At 40.0% G+C, this 19523-nt stretch overlaps 1 protein-coding gene across 3 annotated transcripts in view; it reads left to right on the top strand.

The window, feature by feature from the left end:
* PRIM2 (DNA primase subunit 2) overlaps positions 1 to 19523 on the top strand; it is a 288500-nt gene that overhangs the window by 239471 nt on the left and 29506 nt on the right. For all 3 annotated transcript variants that reach the window (XM_007186973.2, XM_057555618.1, XM_057555619.1), the window contains 2 exons: positions 3870 to 3996; positions 16402 to 16484. In XM_007186973.2, coding sequence (XP_007187035.2) covers positions 3870 to 3996; positions 16402 to 16484 — 210 coding nt within the window. The remainder of the gene's footprint in view (positions 1 to 3869; positions 3997 to 16401; positions 16485 to 19523) is intronic.

Here is a 19523-nt window from a genome sequence, read left to right as displayed (position 1 = left end):
ACCACCTTCAGGCCTGGCGTTGATTTTCTGGCATTTCCCGTTGCTGGCTGGAGTGGAATGGAGGAGCCAAGGCGGAAAAGAGTGTTTCCACCTGGTTCTCACCCCCTCTTCCCATGTGAGTCTTACAGTTGTTCCTTTGAGTTGTGAATGTGGACACCTGGAAAGTATTCCCTAAAAAACATTACCCAATAAATGTACCTTCTACACAATATTTCAAGAGTTTGCCAGTCTGAAAACTAGAGAAGACAGTTTGTATGATAAATACGTGAATAGCCCGAAAGCTTAGTAAGGTCCAAATTTTAGACATATGTACACATAAGCGGGAAGTAAATTGGAAAGGAAAGGGAGGGGAAAGATAATAATTACAGCTTTTCTTCCTTTAGAGAGAGTAGCTTTTCATTACTTTAACATAATGGCTGACCGAAAAGTTCTTTCAGTGTTTTCTGATGCATGTACAGAAATCTTATGTCTAATTAAATTCAATTCATACCTAAAAGTTTGCACAAGGAGATTGATTATAGTTAATGCTTATGACTAAACAAATAGAAGTTGTCCATAAAATATGTTTGCTGGAACTTTTAACATTCTTGTTTTCACCAGTGAAATTTAATGATAATTTGAAAATTTTCTTTCTTGAAAGTTTTCTGTTAGTTGAAATGCCGTTTGTTTTCCTGGTTGTAGATTGCTTGTGGGCAGATAAGTAGTTATAAAACTGTAAGCTACTGACTGCTGAAAATTCCAGCAGTCTTTTTTTTTTTTTAAGTAGAAATTGATAAACTGATTCTGAAATTTATATGGAAATGCAAAGACATAAAATAGCCAAAATAATATTGAAAAAAACCAAAGCAGGAGGACTTACATTATCTGAATTTGAGACTTACTCTAAAGATTTTGTAAAGAAAACAGCGTGGCATCAGCAAAAGTATGGAACTATAGAGCAAGGGAATAAAATATCTTCAGTAAACGGTGTTAGAAAAAGTGTTATCCAATTCACATGGGGGTGAAGGATACCGGATATGCCATCCAAAATACGCTACTTTGGCATGATGACTGAAAAAAATGCACAATGTGAGAGTTGAGAGTTAAGTTTTATTTGGGACAAAATGAGAACTATAGCCTGGGAGACAGCCTCTCAGATAGCTCTGAGGAACTGCTCCAAAGAGGTGGGGGGAGGTCAGTATGTATGTGATTTTAGTGATGGGGGTACATGCAATCAAGCACACATTTCAGCAGAAGGTTGCTGCTCATCATGAGGAAGATGCAAGAAATTAGGCTTATAAAATTAGGCTCATAAAATCTTTACCTGAAAGTATCTAACTATCTGAAGGCTTGTTCACAGTTATACCAGAGCACAGAGTGCCTCCTTCCTGATCTCAGCCCTGAACTCCTTTCAAGGGGTGTTGAAGGTCAGCAACTGCAGTGGCCAGTGACCTCATCCTTGTAGAGGCAGATGGCAAGTGACAATTTCCAGTTAGCAGGCATAAGGATTATTTTGAGCTAAAGGACGAGCAGATGCAGGAAAAGCTCTCTACCTCCCCTAAATGCCTAAGGATACAGTATAAATTTCCCCTCTTATAAAGGAAATTTATCTTTTGTAATGATATCTCTGTACCAGGAAGAAAGCTACCCAAGTCTTATCTGCAGAACAAGCCAACCCTTATTTACCCTGTATTTCCTCCCCTCCCCTTCTCAAAACTTGCTTCCCCAACCCAGAATCCCTAAACCCCTTTTCCTTGATTTAGCCTAAGACGATGTTTAAGCTTCAGTCATCAGCCTGCCTCCTTGAGTCGTATCTCTTTGTACATGTACTTATGTACAAATGTAATTAAGGGGGTTTTTTTTTCCTTGTTAATCTGTCTTTTATCAGTTTGATTCATGGACCCCAGCCATTTAACCTAGGAGGGTAGAGGGAAAAATATTTTTCTTTCCCTACAGGGGATAAAAAGAGAACACACAAAAATTAACTCGAGATGAATCAGGACCTAGACTGAAAAGCTAAAACATTATGGCTTCTAAAGGACAATATAGAATATCTCTGCAACCTATCTTAGAGAGGGCACAGAGAGCACTGCCATAAATACGTGATTTAATTAGCGTTCATCAAAAATAAAAACATCTGCTCATCTTGTCAAAAAGTAACATCAAGAAAATAGACAAGCCACAGACTGAGAAAATATTTGTAACACCTATATCTGATAACAGGTTTGTATCCAGAATATATGAAGAATTCTTTCAATGGAATAATTGTCAACCCAGTTTCTAAAAAGACTTGAACAGACACTTTACAAAATAAGGCATATCACAGCCAAGAAAGCACGTGAAAAAGTACTCAACAGTGTTTGTCATCAGGGAAATGCAGAATGAGATGCCACTACCCGTCTGTTAGAATGGCTAAAATGAATGAAATTGACACCACCACACTTTGGGGAGAATGTGGAACTCTCATGCATTGCTGATGGGGTATAAAATAGTACAGCCATTCTGGAAAATTGTTAGCAGCAATTCTACTCCTGTGTATTTATCTGAGAGAAATGAAAATAATGTCCACAAAAGTCATCTGCAAGAATGTGCATGGTAGCTTTATTGATAACAGCCCCAAACTGGAAAAGCCCAGGTGTCCATCTGCAGGAGACTAGATAAACTACCTGGTATATTCATACAGTGGAACAATCTGCTGATACATGTGACGATACATGTCATGCATGGATCAGTCTCAAAAACATGAAAAGACATGAAAAAGTCAGACACAAAATACTTAAGACTGTACAATTCCATTTATGTGAAGTTATAGAATAGCTAAAGCCACGGTGACAAAAGTCAGACCAATAGTTGCTTCTGGGTGTGGAGGGTGGGGAAGAATGCTGAGAAGGGGCTCAGGGGGGCTCTTGGATGGTGGAAACATGCTGTCTCTTGATGGGGGTATGTATTACATCAAACTGTAGACCTGAGATGTGTGCATTTCACTAAATGTAAATTATAGCCTCAAATTTAAAAATCTCATCCCTAAGCAACAAGGACCTACTATATAGCACAGGGAACTATATTTGATATCTTGTAATAACCTATAGTGGAAAATAATCTGAAAAAGAATATATATATATATATGTATAATTGAATCACTTCACTGTATACCAAAAACTAACACAACATTGTAAATCAACTATACTTCAATGAAAAAAAAATCTCACCCATAAAAACCCACAGTATTTTCCCATCTCTTATTCTGATTCTCTGTCCTGCTTTCCTTAAAGTATTAGACAGCTTAGACCCACTATACTGAGCCTTTCAATAAATATGGGTTCCTTTTTTCTTCTTATCCCACCCATTTCAAAGTCCTTCCTATGTCATTACCTTGCGTTTTGAACATGAGTCAGGAATTCCAGGCAGGAGGCAATCACAGTAGTTCCTTCATCAAGCATTTGCTGTCAGCTTGTTTTGTATAGTGAAAATCCAGAGGAAGGCATTAATTAGTTAGGAGACACTTCAAAAGTAGAATAGGCAGGATGTGGGAATTCAGGGAAGACTAGGATAAAGGGGGTAGAGAAGATGATTTACATCTAGCATGATCTTTGGAATCAAACCAAGAAATGAGCAAATCGATTATTCTTCTCGGGAAAGGATTATCCTCATCTTTAAACATATAAACATAAGCTGTCTCTAACCTGAGAAATGTGTTTCCTTTAAGTTTTGCACCTTTAAAAACCTGTAAAGGACCCAAATGTTATATTGGTATAAATGTACATCTGCCTGTGAATGCTAAATTTATTTTAGAAAAATCACTTTGTGCTCTTCGGTTCCAGCAGGCACTGTTGACACCACCAGTACAATGCTGGCTTACTTTGTCTCTTCTTTCTTTTTCCTCTAATCAGTTTGATAAAGGCTACTCTTACAATATCCGTCATAGCTTTGGAAAGGAAGGCAAGAGGACAGACTATACGCCTTACAGTTGCCTGAAGATTATCCTAACCAATCCACCAAGCCAAGGGGATTATCATGGTAAGTGCTTCCTCTGGATGTGTCTGTGATATACAGAAACCCAGGAGCTCTGTAGGAAACACTGAAACAGTGGAATGATTTTTGCATTACTAAGGGGAACGGGTTTGTAGCTTGTGTCGGTCATCAGGTCAAGCCAGAGCTCCACTAGCTTCTAGTGGTATGTCTTATTATTGGGCTGGGTCAGCATAAGAAAGCGGTTCTGCTGTGCTCCACTTTGTGCTGGACTGGGCTCTTTAGTCCTCCGTCCCCTTCACCTGCTATTCTCTTTCTCCTGTTCTGCATGTCTTAGAAGGCTGATGCGAGTTCTTCAAAGCTTTTTAAAATTGAGTGCCTCGAATTTTGGAACAGTAGATTGATTAATTTTCAAAGACTACTGAGAGAGAGTGTGTTTTATTCTCATTACTATCATCTGATTAACAAAGATTGAGGGATTTAACAAGTCACGGTTTCAAACATCTATCAATGTGCCTAAGTTGTAGGTTAAAAAGAAAGTTAATCTGTTTTCTGTAGATTTCTGAGTGTAACACCTTTTTCTAAAATAGTTCTCTGAGCATACCTTGAAAAGCTCCTCACTTGTCTGGTATGTAAGAGGATGATTTAATAGTCCATATTAGTTAAATTTTCTAGATTACCAAAGCTGACTGCAATATGTGTCAAAACTTTTTCTTGTTTTAGCATCTTAAATGAAATTCTTTTTTAGAAGATCACACAGTTGCAGGCTGTTAAAGATCAAAAAAATCTCAAATGGAATTTTAAGAAAGATGCTTCATGTGTCCAGAGCATTAGCATTTAGTAGATGCAAAGGTGGCCAGTCCTGGAACACACAGTGAGCGGTTTTCACCGCTCGTGTCAGGCACTTACGGAACTTTTAGAAATACAGGCTCAGGCTCAACCCTCAGACGCATAAACTCAGATTTATTTGCTAGTTCTCTGGGTGATTTTGATGTCTTCTAAACTTTGAAAACAACTGACCAGATACTTGTGGTGAGAAAGTCTGTAGCTTTTCCCAGTGTCCACACCAGGGAGTAACTTACACTGAGCTTGGCCAAGTGAAACTCCCAGTGGTTCTTCTGTTGGTTTCCAGGTCCTCACATTCAGCACTTACTTAGTTGATTTTTATTAGCTTAAAGACAGGATTTTATATTTCTTCTTCTTGTTATTGTATCTTATTTATTCTGGTCCATTCTGTTTGTTTTACTTTGTTTTTAATTTAAACTCTATCAGCTAGAAAATAATACACAGCTAACTCTTGAACAGCAGGGGTTTGAACTGCATGGGTCCATCTTACACGCAGAGTTTTTCCAACAAATATATACAGTACTACACAATCCGAGGTTGGCTGAATCTGAGGATGTGGAACCTCGGATACAGAGGGCCAACTGTGGGACTTGGGTACCTGCAGACTTTGGTATCCCGGGCAGGTCCCAGAACCAGTCCTCTGTGGATGCTGAGGGACCACTGTACTTAGCAGACCCTCAACGAGCTTGTATTGTTTTTTAGACACATTGATCTACCCTTTCTTTAAGTGAATAAGCTTTATTTTTGTGGAGCAGTTTTAGGATCACAGCAGTACTGAGCAGGAGGTATAGAGAGATCCCGGGTGCCCTCTGCCCCACACTTGCTCAGCTGTCCCCATGTCAGCATGGCCCGCAGCAGAGGGCTTGTCCCTATGAGCTGAGGATGTGCTGTCTGCCGCTGTTGGGTGTAGCCAGTTATGGATATCATTTCTGTCCCAGAATGATGGTGCTCGTGAGCTCACTGTGTTGTTGCAGATTCTCCATCTGCGGGATCTGTCCAGCTTGATGGAGGTGGAGTCCAGCAGTGGAGTCAGCACTTCTCCTTGCAATTCTGTCAGGTTTTCCCTGATGTGTTTTGATGCTCTGTTGTTAAGTGCATATGCATTACGGATGGTGATGTCTTCTTGGAGTATTCACCCCTTTTCGTTACGTAATGCCCCTTTTTATCCTGCATAAGCTCCCATTCTCTGAACTCTGCTCTGTCTGAAAGTAACATAGATACTCCCACTTTCTTTGATTTGTGTTAGCATGGTGTATCTTTCTCTGTCTTTACTTTCAATCCATATGTGTCTTTAAAGTGGCTTTCTTGTATACAACATATGGTTGGGTCTTGATTTTGATCCATTCTGACAATCTATTTTTAATTGGTGACCACTGATGTTTAAAGTAATGATTGATATAGTTGGATTAATGGCTGCCATATTTTTTACTGTTTTTTTTTTGTTGCCCTTATTCTTTGTTTCTGTTTTTGTCTTCCACACATTTTCTGCCTTTTGTGGTTTTAACTGAGCATTTTATATGATTCCATTTTTTCCTCTTCTTAGCATATCTATTGTATTTCTTTTGTTACTTTTTAAATTAGTTTTATTTTTTAAAGAGTTTTCACTATATATGTACAACTAATCCAACTCTCTTTTCAAATCACCACATCACACATAAGTAATGCAAGTACCTTATAATAATGAATATTTCTACTTCCCTTGTATCATTCTGTCATTCATTTCATTTATACTTAAGAACATATAACCACACACAGATATGTACATAAACATGCATAACAGAATACACTGTTCCCATTACTTTAAACAAACTGTTATCTGTCAGATTAGTTATGAATAAGGAAAATAAAAGTTTTTATATTACCTTTCCTTATCATTCTCTGATGTTCAAATTTTCTTTGGGTAGATCTGAATTTCTGGTTTGTATCATTTTATTTCTCTTTGAAGAACTTCTTTTAATGTTTCTTGCCCTGCAGGTCTGGCAACAGATTACCTGAATTTTTGTTTGTCAGAGAAAATCCTTATTTCTCCTCTTTTGAAGGAGAATTTCGCAGGGTACAGAATTCTGGGTTTGAGGGATTTTTTCTCTCAACAGTTTAACTGTTTCACTCCACTCTCTTCTTGCACAGTTTCTGAGGATAGGTTAGATATAATTATTTTCTTTGCTTCTCTGTAGGTAAGGTGTTTCCCCTTTGGCTTCTTTCAAGATTTTTCTTTGTTATTGATTTTTTGAAGTATGAATATAATATGCCTAGCTGCCTTTTTTTGGCATTTATCCTGCTTGATGTTCTCTGAGCTTCCTGGGTCTGTGGTTTGGTGTCTGACATTAATTTGGGGGAAATTCTCTGTCATTATTGCTTCTGTTTCTTTCTCTCTCCTCCTTCTGGTATTCCCATTCTCATATGTTACACCTTTCATAGTTGTTCACGGTTCTTGGCTATTCTGTTCTTGTTGTTTTTCCTTTTGTTTTTTTGGGTTTGAAGTTTCTATTGACATATCCTCAAGCACAGAGATCTTTTCCTCAGCCGTGTCTGCTAATAAGCCCATCAAAGGCAGTCTTCATTTCTCTTACAGTGTTTGCATCTCTTTTTGATTCTTCCTTAGAATTTCCATCTGTCTGCTTACATTACACATCTGTTCTTGCATGTTGTCTACTTTTTCCAGTAGAGCCCTCAGCATATTAATCATAGTTAATTTAGATTCCCAGTCTGATAACTCCAGTATCCCTGCCTTATCTGGCTCTAATTCTGACATGTTTTCAGTCTCTTCACACTGTTATTTTTTTGTTGAAAGGTAGACGTGAGGAACTTCAGTACGTAGGCCTGTAGTGATGTGGTGGTGAGCAGGGGGGGTGCCTATAGTGTTGGATTGGGTAATTGGGTCTCAGTGTTTAGTGAGCCTGTGGCTGTGGGCTGTGAACTTCAACAGTGATTCTCAGCTTCCTCCCTTTGGGGGGACAGGACGGCCAGAGGAGGCTGGAGCTGGGCATTTCTCTTCCCCCAGGTAGGTCCGGCTCTGGTAAAATAGTTTCTCCTGAGGGCGGCCTTGCTAAGAAGAGCAGAGTGCTCCAGAGTATTTAAAATGGTACCTGTGCTTACCCCCGTGCTAGAGCATGAGGGGATTTCTCTGTTACTTGCTGTGAGCACCTGGTAGAGCCCCTGAAGTTCAGCCTCAAAGTGTGGCCCTCCTCTGACTGGTCTCCCTGGACCTTCTAACTTTCAGACTTGTCCACACAGAGACTCCAGAAATTTGTCAGTTACAGGTTAGGTTTTCCTACCCCAGTGCTGGTTCCTACAGAGATTTCTGCTCTGGTTTGTTGTGATTCTCTGTGTCTGCCTCTCCCTCCAATTTTGGGGACAGTGGTTTGCCCTGTGACCTCATTTCTTTGACAGATCTGAGAGGAGTTGTTGATTTTTCAGTCTGTTCAGCTTTTTACTTTTAGGATGGACTGACAACTTCTAAGCTCTTTCTGTGCCAGGATGCAAACCAGAAGTCTCTATCCTTTTAGATTTGTGTAGTTTGCAAACCTCTGTAGTCCCTAGGTTGACCTATTTCATTAACCAGCACTGCCTGGAATGGGGTTGTTCAGCCAGTCATGAGTCGATGTAGGTAGAACTATATTCCACACTGTTTATCCATCCCTTCCACAAATGTGTGCTGGGAAGTTCTGTTCAACACTTTGCTGGAATCAGCATTAGTTGTGTCTACATTCACTTCATCTTCAGTTACCTTGTGAGTCCAGCCCTTTCCAGTTTGGAAGATTGTTCCCTTTGATGTGGAAGATAGAAACAAAGTAGGAGTTGTCAAGTTCTGTTTTCTTTCTGTCATTTGTCAAAATAACACCAGCTTCCCTGCTTCTGAGGTGGTTCGTTTCTTCTGTTTTGTTTTTTTTTTAACATCTTTATTGGAGTATAATTGCTTTACAATGGTGTATTAGTTTCTGCTTTATAACAAAATGAGTCAGTTATACATATACATATGTTCCCATAACTCTTCCCTCTTGCATCTTCCTCCCTCCCACCCTCCCTATCCCACCCCTCTATGTGGTCACAAACCACTGAGCTGATCTCCCTGTGCTATGCAGTTGCTTCCCACTAGCTATCTATTTTACGTTTGGTAGTGTATATATGTCCATGCCACTCTCTCACTTTGTCACAGCTTACCCTTCCCCCTCCCCATATCCTCAAGTCCATTCTCTAGTAGGTCTCTGTCTTTATTCCCGTCTTACCCCTAGGTTCTTCATGACCTTTTTTTTTTTTTTTTCTTAGATTCCATATATATGTGTTAGCATACGGTATTTGTTTTTCTTTTTCTGACTAGCTTCACTCTGTATGACAGACTCTAACTCCATCCACCTCACTACAAATACCTCCATTTCATTTCTTTTTATGGCTGAGTAATATTCCATTGTATATATGTGCCACATCTTCTTTATCCATTCATCCGATGATGGACACTTAGGTTGCTTCCATGTCCTGGCTATTGTAAATAGAGCTGCAATGAACATTTTGGTACATGACTCTTTTTGAATTATGGTTTTATCAGGGTATATGCCCAGTAGTGGGATTGCTGGATCGTATGGTAGTTCTATTTTTAGTTTTTTAAGGAACCTCCATACTGTTCTCCATAGTGGCTGTATCAATTTACATTCCCACCAACAGTGCAAGAGTGTTCCCTTTTCTCCACACCCTCTCCAGCATTTATTGTTTGTAGATTTTTTTGATGATGGCCATTCTGACTGGTGTGAGATGATATCTCATTGTAGTTTTGATTTGCATTTCTCTAATGATTAATGATGTTGAGCATTCTTTCATGTGTCTGTTGGCCATCTGTATATCTTCTTTGGAGAAATGTTTATTTAGGTCTTCCGCCCATTTTTGAATTGGGTTGTTTGTTTTTTGTTATTGAGCTGCATGAGCTGTTTGTAAATCTTGGAGATTAATCCTTTGTCAGTTGCTTCATTTGCAAACATTTTCTCCCATTCTGAGGGTTGTCTTTTGGTCTTGTTTATGGTTTCCTTTGCTGTGCAAAAGCTTTTAAGTTTCATTAGGTCCCATTTGTTTATTTGTGTTTTTATTTCCATTTCTCTAGGAGCTGGGTCAAAAAGGATCTTGCTGTGATTTATGTCATAGAGTGTTCTGCCTATGTTTTCCTCTAAGAGTTTGATATTGTCTGGCCTTACACTTAGGTCTTTAATCCATTTTGAGTTTATTTTTGTGTATGGTGTTAGGGAGTGTTCTCATTTCATTCTTTTACATGTAGCTGTCCAGTTTTCCCAACCGCTCTTATTGAAGAGGCTGTCTTTTCTCCACTGTATATGCTTGCCTCCTTTATCAAAGATAAGGTGACCATATGTGCGTTGGTTTATCTCTGGGCTTTCTATTCTGTTCCATTGATCTATGTTTCTGTTTTTGTGCCAGTACCAAACTGTCTTGATTTCTGTAGTTTTGTAATATACTCTGAAGTCAGGGAGCCTGATTCCTCCAGCTCCATTTTTAATTCCCAAGATTGCTTTGGCTATTCGGGGTCCTTTTTGTTTCCATACAAATTGTGAAATTTTTTGTTCTAGTTCTGTGAAAAATGCCAGTGGTAGTTTAATAGGGATTGCATTGAATCTGTAGATTGCTTTGGGTAGTAGAGTCATTTTCACAATATTGATTCTTCAAATCCAAGAACATGGTATATCTCTCCATCTATTTGTATCATCTTTAATTTCTTTCATCAGTGTCTTATAATTTTCTGCATACAGATATTTTATCTCCTTAGGTAGGTTTATTCCTAGATATTTTATTCTTTTTGTTGCAATGGTAAATGGGAGTGTTTTCTTAATTTCACTTTCAGATTTTTCATCATTAGTGTATAGGAATGCAAGAGATTTCTGTGCATTAATTTTGTATCCTGCTACTTTACCAACTTCATTGTTTAGCTCTAGTAGTTTTCTGGTAACATCTTTAGGATTCTCTATGTTTAGTATCATGTCGTCTGCAAACAGTGACAGCTTTATTTCTTCTTTTATGATTTGGATTCCTGTTATTTCTTTTTCTTCTCTGAATGCTGTGGCTAACACTTCCAAAACTATATTGAATAATAGTGGTGAGAGTGGGCAACCTTGTCTTGTTCCTGATCTTAGTGGAAATGGTTTCAGTTTTTCACCATTGAGGACAATGTTGGCTGTGGGTTTGTCATATATGGCCTTTATTATGTTGAGGAGAGTTCCCTCTATGCGTACTTTCTGGAGGGTTTTTATCATAAATGGGTGTTAAATTTTGTCAAAAGCTTTCTCTGCATCTATTGAGATGATCATATGGTTTTTCTCCTTCAATTTGTTAATATGATGTATCACGTTGATTGATTTGCGTATATTGAAGAATCCTTGCATTCCTGGAATAAACCCCACTTGGTCATGGTGTATGATCCTTTTAATGTGTTGTTGGATTCTGTTTGCTAGTATTTCGTTGAGGATTTTTGCATCTATTTTCATCAGTGATATTGGCCTGTAGTTTTCTTTCTTTGTGACATCTTTGTCTGGTTTTGGTATCAGGGTGATGGTGGCCTCTTAGAATGAGATGGGGAGTGTTCCTCCCTCTACAATATTTTGGAAGAGTTTGAGAAGGATAGGTGTTAGCTCTTCTCTAAATGTTTGGTAGAATTCGCCTGTGAAGCCATCTGGTCCTTGGCTTTTGTTTGTTGGAAGATTTTTAATCACAGTTTCAATTTCAGTGCTTCTGATTGCTGTGTTCATATTTTCTATTTCTTCCTGGTTCAGTCTCGGCAGGTTGTGCATTTCTAAGAATCTGTCCATTTCTTCCAGGTTGTCCATTTTATTGGCATAGAGTTGCTTGTAGTAATCTCTCATGATCGTTTGTATTTCTGCAGTGTCAGTGGTTACTTCTCCTTTTTCATTTCTAATTTTATTGATTTGAGTCTTCTCCCTTTTTCTCTTGATGAGTCTGGCTAATGGTTTATCAATTTCGTTTATCTTCTCAAAGAACCAGCTTTTAGTTTCATTGATTTTTGCTATTGTTTCCTTCATTTCTTTTTCATTTATTTCTGCTCTGATCTTTATGATTTCTTTCCTTCTGCTATCTTTGAGGTATTTTTGTTCTTCTTTCTCTAATTGCTTTAGGTGCAAGGTTAGGTTGTTTATTTGAGATGTTTCCTGTTTCTTGATGTAGGCTTGTATTGCTATAAACTTCCCTCTTAGAACTGCTTTTGCTGCATCCCATAGGTTTTGGGTCGTGTCTCCATTGTCATTTGTTTCTAGGTATTTTTTGATTTCCCCTTTGATTTCTTCAGTGATCACTTCATTATTAAGTAGTGTATTGTGTAGCCTCCATGTGTTTGTATTTTTTAGAGATGTTTTCCTGTAATTGATATCTAGTATCATAGCATTGTGGTCGGAAAAGATACTTGATACGATTTCAATTTTCTTAAATTTACCAAGGCTTGATTTGTGACCCAGGATATGATCTATCCTGGAGAATGTTCCATGAGCACTTGAGAAAAATGTGTATTCTGTTGTTTTTGGGTGGAATGTCCTATAAATATCCATTAAGTCCATCTTGTTTAATGTATCATTTAAAGCTTGTGTTTCCTTATTTATTTTCATTTTGGATGATCTGTCCATTGGTGAAAGTGGGGTGTTAAAGTCCCCTACTATGATTGTGTTACTGTTGATTTCCCCTTTTATGGCTGTTAGTATTTGCCTTATGTATTGAGGTGGTCCTGTGTTGGGTGCATAAATATTTACAATTGTTATACCTTCCTCTTGGATCGATCCCTTGATCATTATATAGTGTCCTTCTTTGTCTCTTGTAATAGTCTTTATTTTAAAGTCTATTTTGTCTGATATGAGAATTGCTACTCCAGCTTTCTTTTGATTTCCATTTGCATGGAATATCTTTTTCCATCCCCTCACTTTCAGTCTGTATGTGTCCTTAGGTCTGAAATGGGTTTCTTGTAGACAGCATATATACGGGTCTTGTTTTTGTATCCACTCAGCCGGTCTATGTCTTTTTGTGGGAGCATTTAATCCATTTACATTTAAGGTAATTATCGATAGGTATGTTCCTATTCCCATTTTCTTAATTGTTTTGGGTTTGTTATTGTAGGTCTTTTCCTTCTCTTGTGTTTCTTGCCTAGAGAAGTTCCTTTCGTATTTGTTATAAAGCTGGTTTGGTGGTGCTGAACTCTCTCAGCTTTTGCCTGTCTGTAAAGGTTTTAATTTCTCCATCAAATCTGAATGAGTTCCTTGACGGGTAGAGTAATCTTGGTTATAGGTTTTTCTCCTTCATCACTTTAAATATGTCCTGCCACTCCCTTCTGGCTTGCAGAGTTTCTGCTGGAAGAACAGCTGTTAACCTTATGGGGATTCCCTTGTGTGTTATTTGTTGTTTTTCCCTTGCTGCTTTTAATATGTTTTCTTTGTATTTAATTTTTGATAGTTTGATTAATATGTATCTTGGCGTGTTTCTCCTTGGATTTATCCTGTATTGGACTCTCTGTGCTTCCTGGACTTGATTAACTATTTCCTTTCCCATATTAGGGAAGTTTTCAACTATAGTCTCTTCAAATATTTTCTCAGTCCCTTTGTTTTTCTCTTCTTCTGGGACCCCTATAATTCGAATGTTGGTGCGTTTATTGTTGTGCCAGAGGTCCCTGAGATTGTCCTCAGTTCTTTTTATTCTTTTTTTTTTATTCTGCTCTGCAGTAGTTATTGTCACTATTTTATCTTCCAGGTCACTTATCCGTTCTTCTGCCTCAGTTATTCTGCTGTTGGTCCCTTCTAGAGTATTTTTAATTTCATTTATTGTGTTGTTCATCATTGCTTGGTTCCTCTTTAGTTCTTCTAGGTCCTTGTTAAATGTTTCTTGCATTTTGTCTATTCTATTTCCAAGATTTTGGATCATCTTTACTATCATTCTGAATTCTTTTTCAGGTAGACTGCCTATTTCCTCTTCATTTTTTATGTTTGGTGAATTTTTACCTTGCTCCTTCATCTGCTGTGTGTTTTTCTGTCTTCTCATTTTGCTTATCTTACTGTGTTTGGAGTCTCCTTTTCGCAGACTGCAGGTTCGTAGTTCCCATTGTTTTTGGTGTCTGTCCCCAGTGGCTAAGGTTGGTTTGGTGGGTTGTGTAGGCTTCCTGGTGGAGGGGACTAGTGCCTGTGTTCTGGTGGATGAGTGTGGATCTTGTCTTTCTGGTGGGCAGGTCCACGTCTGGTGGTGTGTTTTGGGGTGTCTGTGGCCTTATTATGATTTTAGGCAGCCTTTCTGCTAATGGATGGGGCTATGTTCCTTTCTTGCTATTTGTCTGGCATAGGGTGTCCAGCACTGTAGCTTGCTGGTCGTTGAGTGAAGCTGGGTCTTCGTGTTGAGATGGAGATCTCTCGGAGATTTTCCCCATTTGATATTACGTGGAGCTGGGAGGTCTCTTGTGGACCAGTGTCCTGAAGTTGGCTCTCCCTCCTCAGAGGCACAGCACTGACTCCTGGCTGGAGCACCAAGATCCTTTCATCCACACGGCTCAGAATAAAAGGGAGAAAAAATAGAAAGTAAGAAAGAAAGAAAGAGGATAAAATAAAATAAAATCAAATAAAGTAAGATAAAATAAAATAGTTATTAAAATAAAAAAATAAAATATTATTATGAAAAAATATTTTTTAAAGTAAGAAAAAAAAAAGATAAAAAGAACGGACGGACAGAACCCTAGAACAAATGGTGAAAGCAAAGCTATACAGACAAACTCTCACACAGAAGCATACACATACACACTCACAAAAAGAGGAAAAGGGGAAAAAATAATATATCTTGCTCCCAGAGTCCACATCCTCAATTTGGGATGATTCGTTGTGTATTCAGGTATTCCACAGATGCAGGTACATCAAGTTGACTGTGGAGCTTTAATCCGCTGCTTCTGAGGCTGCTGGGAGAGATTTCCCTTTCTCTTCTTTGTTTGCACAGCTCCCAGGTTCAGCTTTGGATTTGGCCCTGCCTCTGCGTGTAGGTCGCCTGAGGGTGTCTATTCTTGGCTCAGACAGGACGGGGTTAAAGGAGCAGCTGATTCGGGGGCTCTGGCTCACTAGGCGGTGGGGAGGGAGGGGTACGGAATGCAGGGCGAGCCTGTGGCATCAGAGGCCGGCGTGACGTTGCACCAGCCTGAGGAGCGCCGTGCGTTCTCCCGGGGAAGTTGTCCCTGGATCACGGGAGCCTGGCCGTGGCGGGCTGCACAGGCTCCCGGGAGGGGCATTGTGGATAGTGACCTGTGGTCGCACACAGGCTTCTTGGTGGCGGCAGCAGCAGTCTTAGCGTTTCATGCCCGTCTCTGGGGTCCGCGCTGATAGCCGCGGCTCGCGCCCATCTCTGGAGCTCCTTTAAGCAGCACTCTTAATCCCCTCTCCTCGCGCACCAGGAAACAAAGAGGGAAGAAAAAGTCTCTTGCCTCTTCGGCAGGTCCAGACCTTTTCCAGGACTCCCTCCCAGCTAGCTGTGGTGCACTAACCCCTTCAGGCTGTGTGCACGTAGCCAACCCCAGTCCTCTCCCTGGGATCCGACAGAAGCCCGAGCCTCAGCTCCCAGCCCCCACCAATCCTGGCAGGTGAGCAGAGAAGCCTCTCGGGTTGGTGAGTGCTGGTCAGCACCGATCCTATGTGCGGGAATCTCTCCACTTTGCCCTCTGCACCCCTGTTGCTGCACTCTCCTCCGCGGCTCCGAAGCTCTCCCCTCCGCCACCCACAGTCTCTGCCTGCGAAGGGGCTTCCTAGTGTGTGGAAAACTTTCCTCCTTCACAGCTCCGTCCCACTGGTGCAGGTCCCGTCCCTATTCTTTTGTCTCTTTTTTTTCTTTTTTCTTTTGCCCTACCCAGGTACGTGGGGAGTTTCTTGCCTTTTGGGAGGTCTGAGGTCTTCTTCCAGCGTTCAGTGGGTGTTCTATAGGAGCAGTTCCACGTGTAGATGTATTTCTGATGTATCTGTGGGGAGGAAGGTGATCTCCACTTCTTACTCTTCTGCCATCTTCTCCTTGAGCCCCCTGTTTCTTCTGTTTTCTTCTTCTTGTGAGCATAGCTTTGAAAGACTTTTTTGTGATCTTTGGTTTTTTGTCAGTCTTCAGTTTCTTCTTGGCTTTGCCCTTTCTGACCCTTTTCATGACAGGTATAGCCATTATTTCAAATGCAATTTGGACAGTTCAATTAATCTGTCTCTTTTTGGTGTCCTTTAATAATTCTGGGCTTAACTAAGCCTCATTTCTTTCTCATTGGGACCCTTTGCCATTTCATCATAAGACTTTTTTTAGAGTAATAATGTTGGCTAACCCATGTTGGGTGCTTGTTAGCTAGTAGCATAATTAAAAGTGCTTCCTCCTAGTGAGTGGGCAGCCTTGCCTGAGAATGCTGGAATGTTTTATGTAACTCTTGAGGCTGTAGTGCCCTGATAACCGCACAGCTCAGTCGTCATTTAGATAAAGAGAGGAAAGCAGTTGCACCCATGGGCAATTAACTTTTTTATTAATAAGCTGTTAGACAATTAAGGGACGCTCAGACAGTCTTTCGAGTGTGGTGTTGTATTACGTCCGGGTGAATAACCTTGCTGCTGTGCTGCTTGTCGTTGTCAGGGTGCCCCTTCCGGCACAGCGATCCCGAGCTGCTGAGACAGAAGCTGCAGGCGTACAAGATCCCTCCCTCAGGGATCAACCAGGTAGGTCGGACCCTGCCCTGCAGCCTCAGTAATGAGACAGTGGACAGGCCCTTCAGTTTCATGTCATGTTCTTGCAGCGACACGGTGTACTACCTGCTGGGCCTCATGCCAAACATCCTGTCTTCTAGGTGAATTAAGCCAAAGCTTTGGCTTTTCTGCTTTAGACTCCTTGGAAATTCTAGTTCTTCTGTCTGCTAGGCTGCATTTTTATGTAATAACAGAAACTGAAAACCTTTTTTTTCTCTCATTTTGTTTTACTGTCTCAATGGGGGGCATTTTAAAAAATAAGTTTTTAGAGGAATGCATTGAAGCTTATTAATGAAGCTGAAAATCAGTGATATCATATTTCATTTTGGAGACTTTGTGCTGCAGGGATGTTGAAGGAGAAGATAACGCAGTATGGACTGGCTGGGCGTTCTCATTTACTATGTCAGATCCACACTTCCGAGGATAGTTCATCAGGTCAAACAGTTTATCAAACTACTTTGCCTCGTAAACCACTTAGATAAAAAAAGAAATGCTCAAATGTAAAACTAAATATTTAAGAGTATATCGTTTAATAAACATGCTTTTAAAAAACTTGTGACCTCACAGAGATACTGTCTCTAGTGTGCTTTGTAAGTTGGCTTGGATTTTGAAGGAGTTCAAGAGGAGCTTCTGCTTCTTTAGCTGAAAAAGAACAATATCTATTTTAGAGCCAGAACATCTAAATCATTATATATCAATTTTTTTTTCTTGAAAAAAAATTATTCCAGAAAACTCTACTGCTTCTACTGCATCCAGAGTACATATTGAGTTTAGTCAATTCAGTTCAAATCTTACGGTTTTTCCGTCCTCTGGGGAAGGCAGTGCTCAAGGTGCTCTTTGCAAATGCTAAGAAGATTCAGATATAAACCCTGCTCCTTCATAACCAGAATCTGGAGGGAAACATGTGCCGAGTGTAATGAGAGAGGCACACATAGAGTGTCTCGGCTCTTCTGAAGATGGGGGGTGGCTACCAGATTAGGAGGCTGAGGATCACTTCCTGGAAGAGACGCTCTGTGAATTAGGCCTTTAGTGTATGGGGGGTGGTTAAAAAGAGAGAAAGTGTGAATAAAAGACAGTAAGTGTATAGGATTACTAGCATTTCAAGCTTATGCTATTGGTGGCACCAGTACATCAACATTAATAGGCAACCTAAAAGAAGTTGTTGGTTTGAGAGATTAGGTTTGGAGCTGGGACAGTTAAATGGTAGACAGAATGTGGATTTGTCAGTGCATTAGAGAAGTTCCAGCTGGAAATCTGATGTTCTTTAGGGTTAGAATTGTAGAACTGTGGGATTGGAAGGGACATTAGAAGAGATCTCTTCACTTTTGTGGAGTTGTGGGGTGTTACATGCCCTTGGGTGCACAGCAACTAAGTCAGTGGAAACAGAAATGGAAGCCAGGCCTTCTGACTCCACTTTTTTTTCTCAACCCCAGTTTACTTTAGAGCTGATTATCGTGAGTTTTCTGTGGGAGAGGAGAACAAATAATGGAGAAGAGGGGGTAGGGAGTCCAAAGCCAAGACTCAGAATGGGATCTTGGCTGATGCTTCCCTTTGTCAGGCAGTAGAAGGACAGAGCAGAAATGGGGGGAGAGGGAGGGAGTACTTTAAGGAAGTGCAGTGTACAAAAGTCAGGAGAGGAGTGTGAGAGGAGGTGTGGACCACAGGGTCCTACGTAGCTGAGGGACTGGGTGGGATTAGGACTGAGGAAAGGTGACTGGATTTGGTGAAAGGCGTCAGTGTCCTGGGGGAAACCAGAGCAAGATCACAGTCACTTAAAGACGAATGAATGAGACAGTGGCTTGGACCTGCAGACAGTGAGCATGTTTCACAGAAGGTGCTAGTGAAAGGGGTGTTGGCGCTATCAGCGTAAGCCTCGTGGGTGGTTTGTTTGCGTGTTTGGGGCCAAAGGAAACCTGAGCCTGTTTGTAGGAAGAGGAGAAAAGAACCCATCAGAGAGGGTGGGCTTGATAAAGATAGAGACAAAGATGATCCCTCTCTAACCGAGCAGAATTAGCTTATGTGTCCATTACACCATGACCACAGTGTACACGCCTTTGCTCTTTTTCTTTTTCTCCAGTTTTCTTGAGACAAGATTGACATACAGCACTGGATAAGGTGTGCAGCACAGTGCTCTGACTTACATACATCATGAAGTGATGACCACAATAAGATTAGCAAACATCCATCATCTCATATAGATACAAAAGTAAAGGAACAGAAAAAAGTATATTTTTTCCTCGTAATGAAAACTCTTTATTTTCACATGTAACACACAGCAGTGTTAATTATGTTTATCATGTTCTACATTACATCCTCAGTAATTATTTATCTTATAACTGGGAGTTTCTACCTTTTGATTGACTGCCTTCATCCAGTTCCCCCTCCCACAACCCCACTTCTGAAAACCACAAGTCTGACCCTTTTTTCTGTGAGTTTGTTTGTTGGTTGGTTGCTTTTTGAAGTATAATTGACTTACAATGCCATGTTAGTTCCCGGTACACAACATAGTGGTTCGATATTTCTTTATCTTTCAAATAATCACGATGATAACTCTAGTTACCATCTGTCACCACACAAAGATATTACATAGTTATTGAGTATATTCCCCACACTGTACGTATCATCCCTGTGACTCATTTATTTTATAACTTAAAGTTTGTACCTCTTAATCTCCCTCATCTGTGTCTCTCCTCCCCTCAACCCGCTCCCCTCTGGCAACCACCTGTTTGTTCTGTGTATCTATGACTCTGCTTCTGTTTGGTTATGTTCGTTCATTTGTTTTGTTTTTTTAGATTCCACATATAGGTGAAGTCATATAGTATTCGTCTTTCTCTGTATGACTTGCTTCACTAAGTATAATTTTGTCTTGGTCCATCCATGTTGTCCCAAATGGCAATATTTCATTCTTTTTTATGGCTGAATAATATTCCATTGTATATATGTACCACATCTTCTTTGTCCATTCATCTGTTGATGGGCACTTCATGAAGAATCACTTTCTAAAAAATATAG

Source organism: Balaenoptera acutorostrata, chromosome 10, assembly GCF_949987535.1.
Source record: "Balaenoptera acutorostrata chromosome 10, mBalAcu1.1, whole genome shotgun sequence".
In the NCBI taxonomy this organism is placed as follows: Eukaryota; Metazoa; Chordata; class Mammalia; order Artiodactyla; family Balaenopteridae; genus Balaenoptera; species Balaenoptera acutorostrata.
This window is presented reverse-complemented; position numbering and strand designations above follow the sequence as displayed.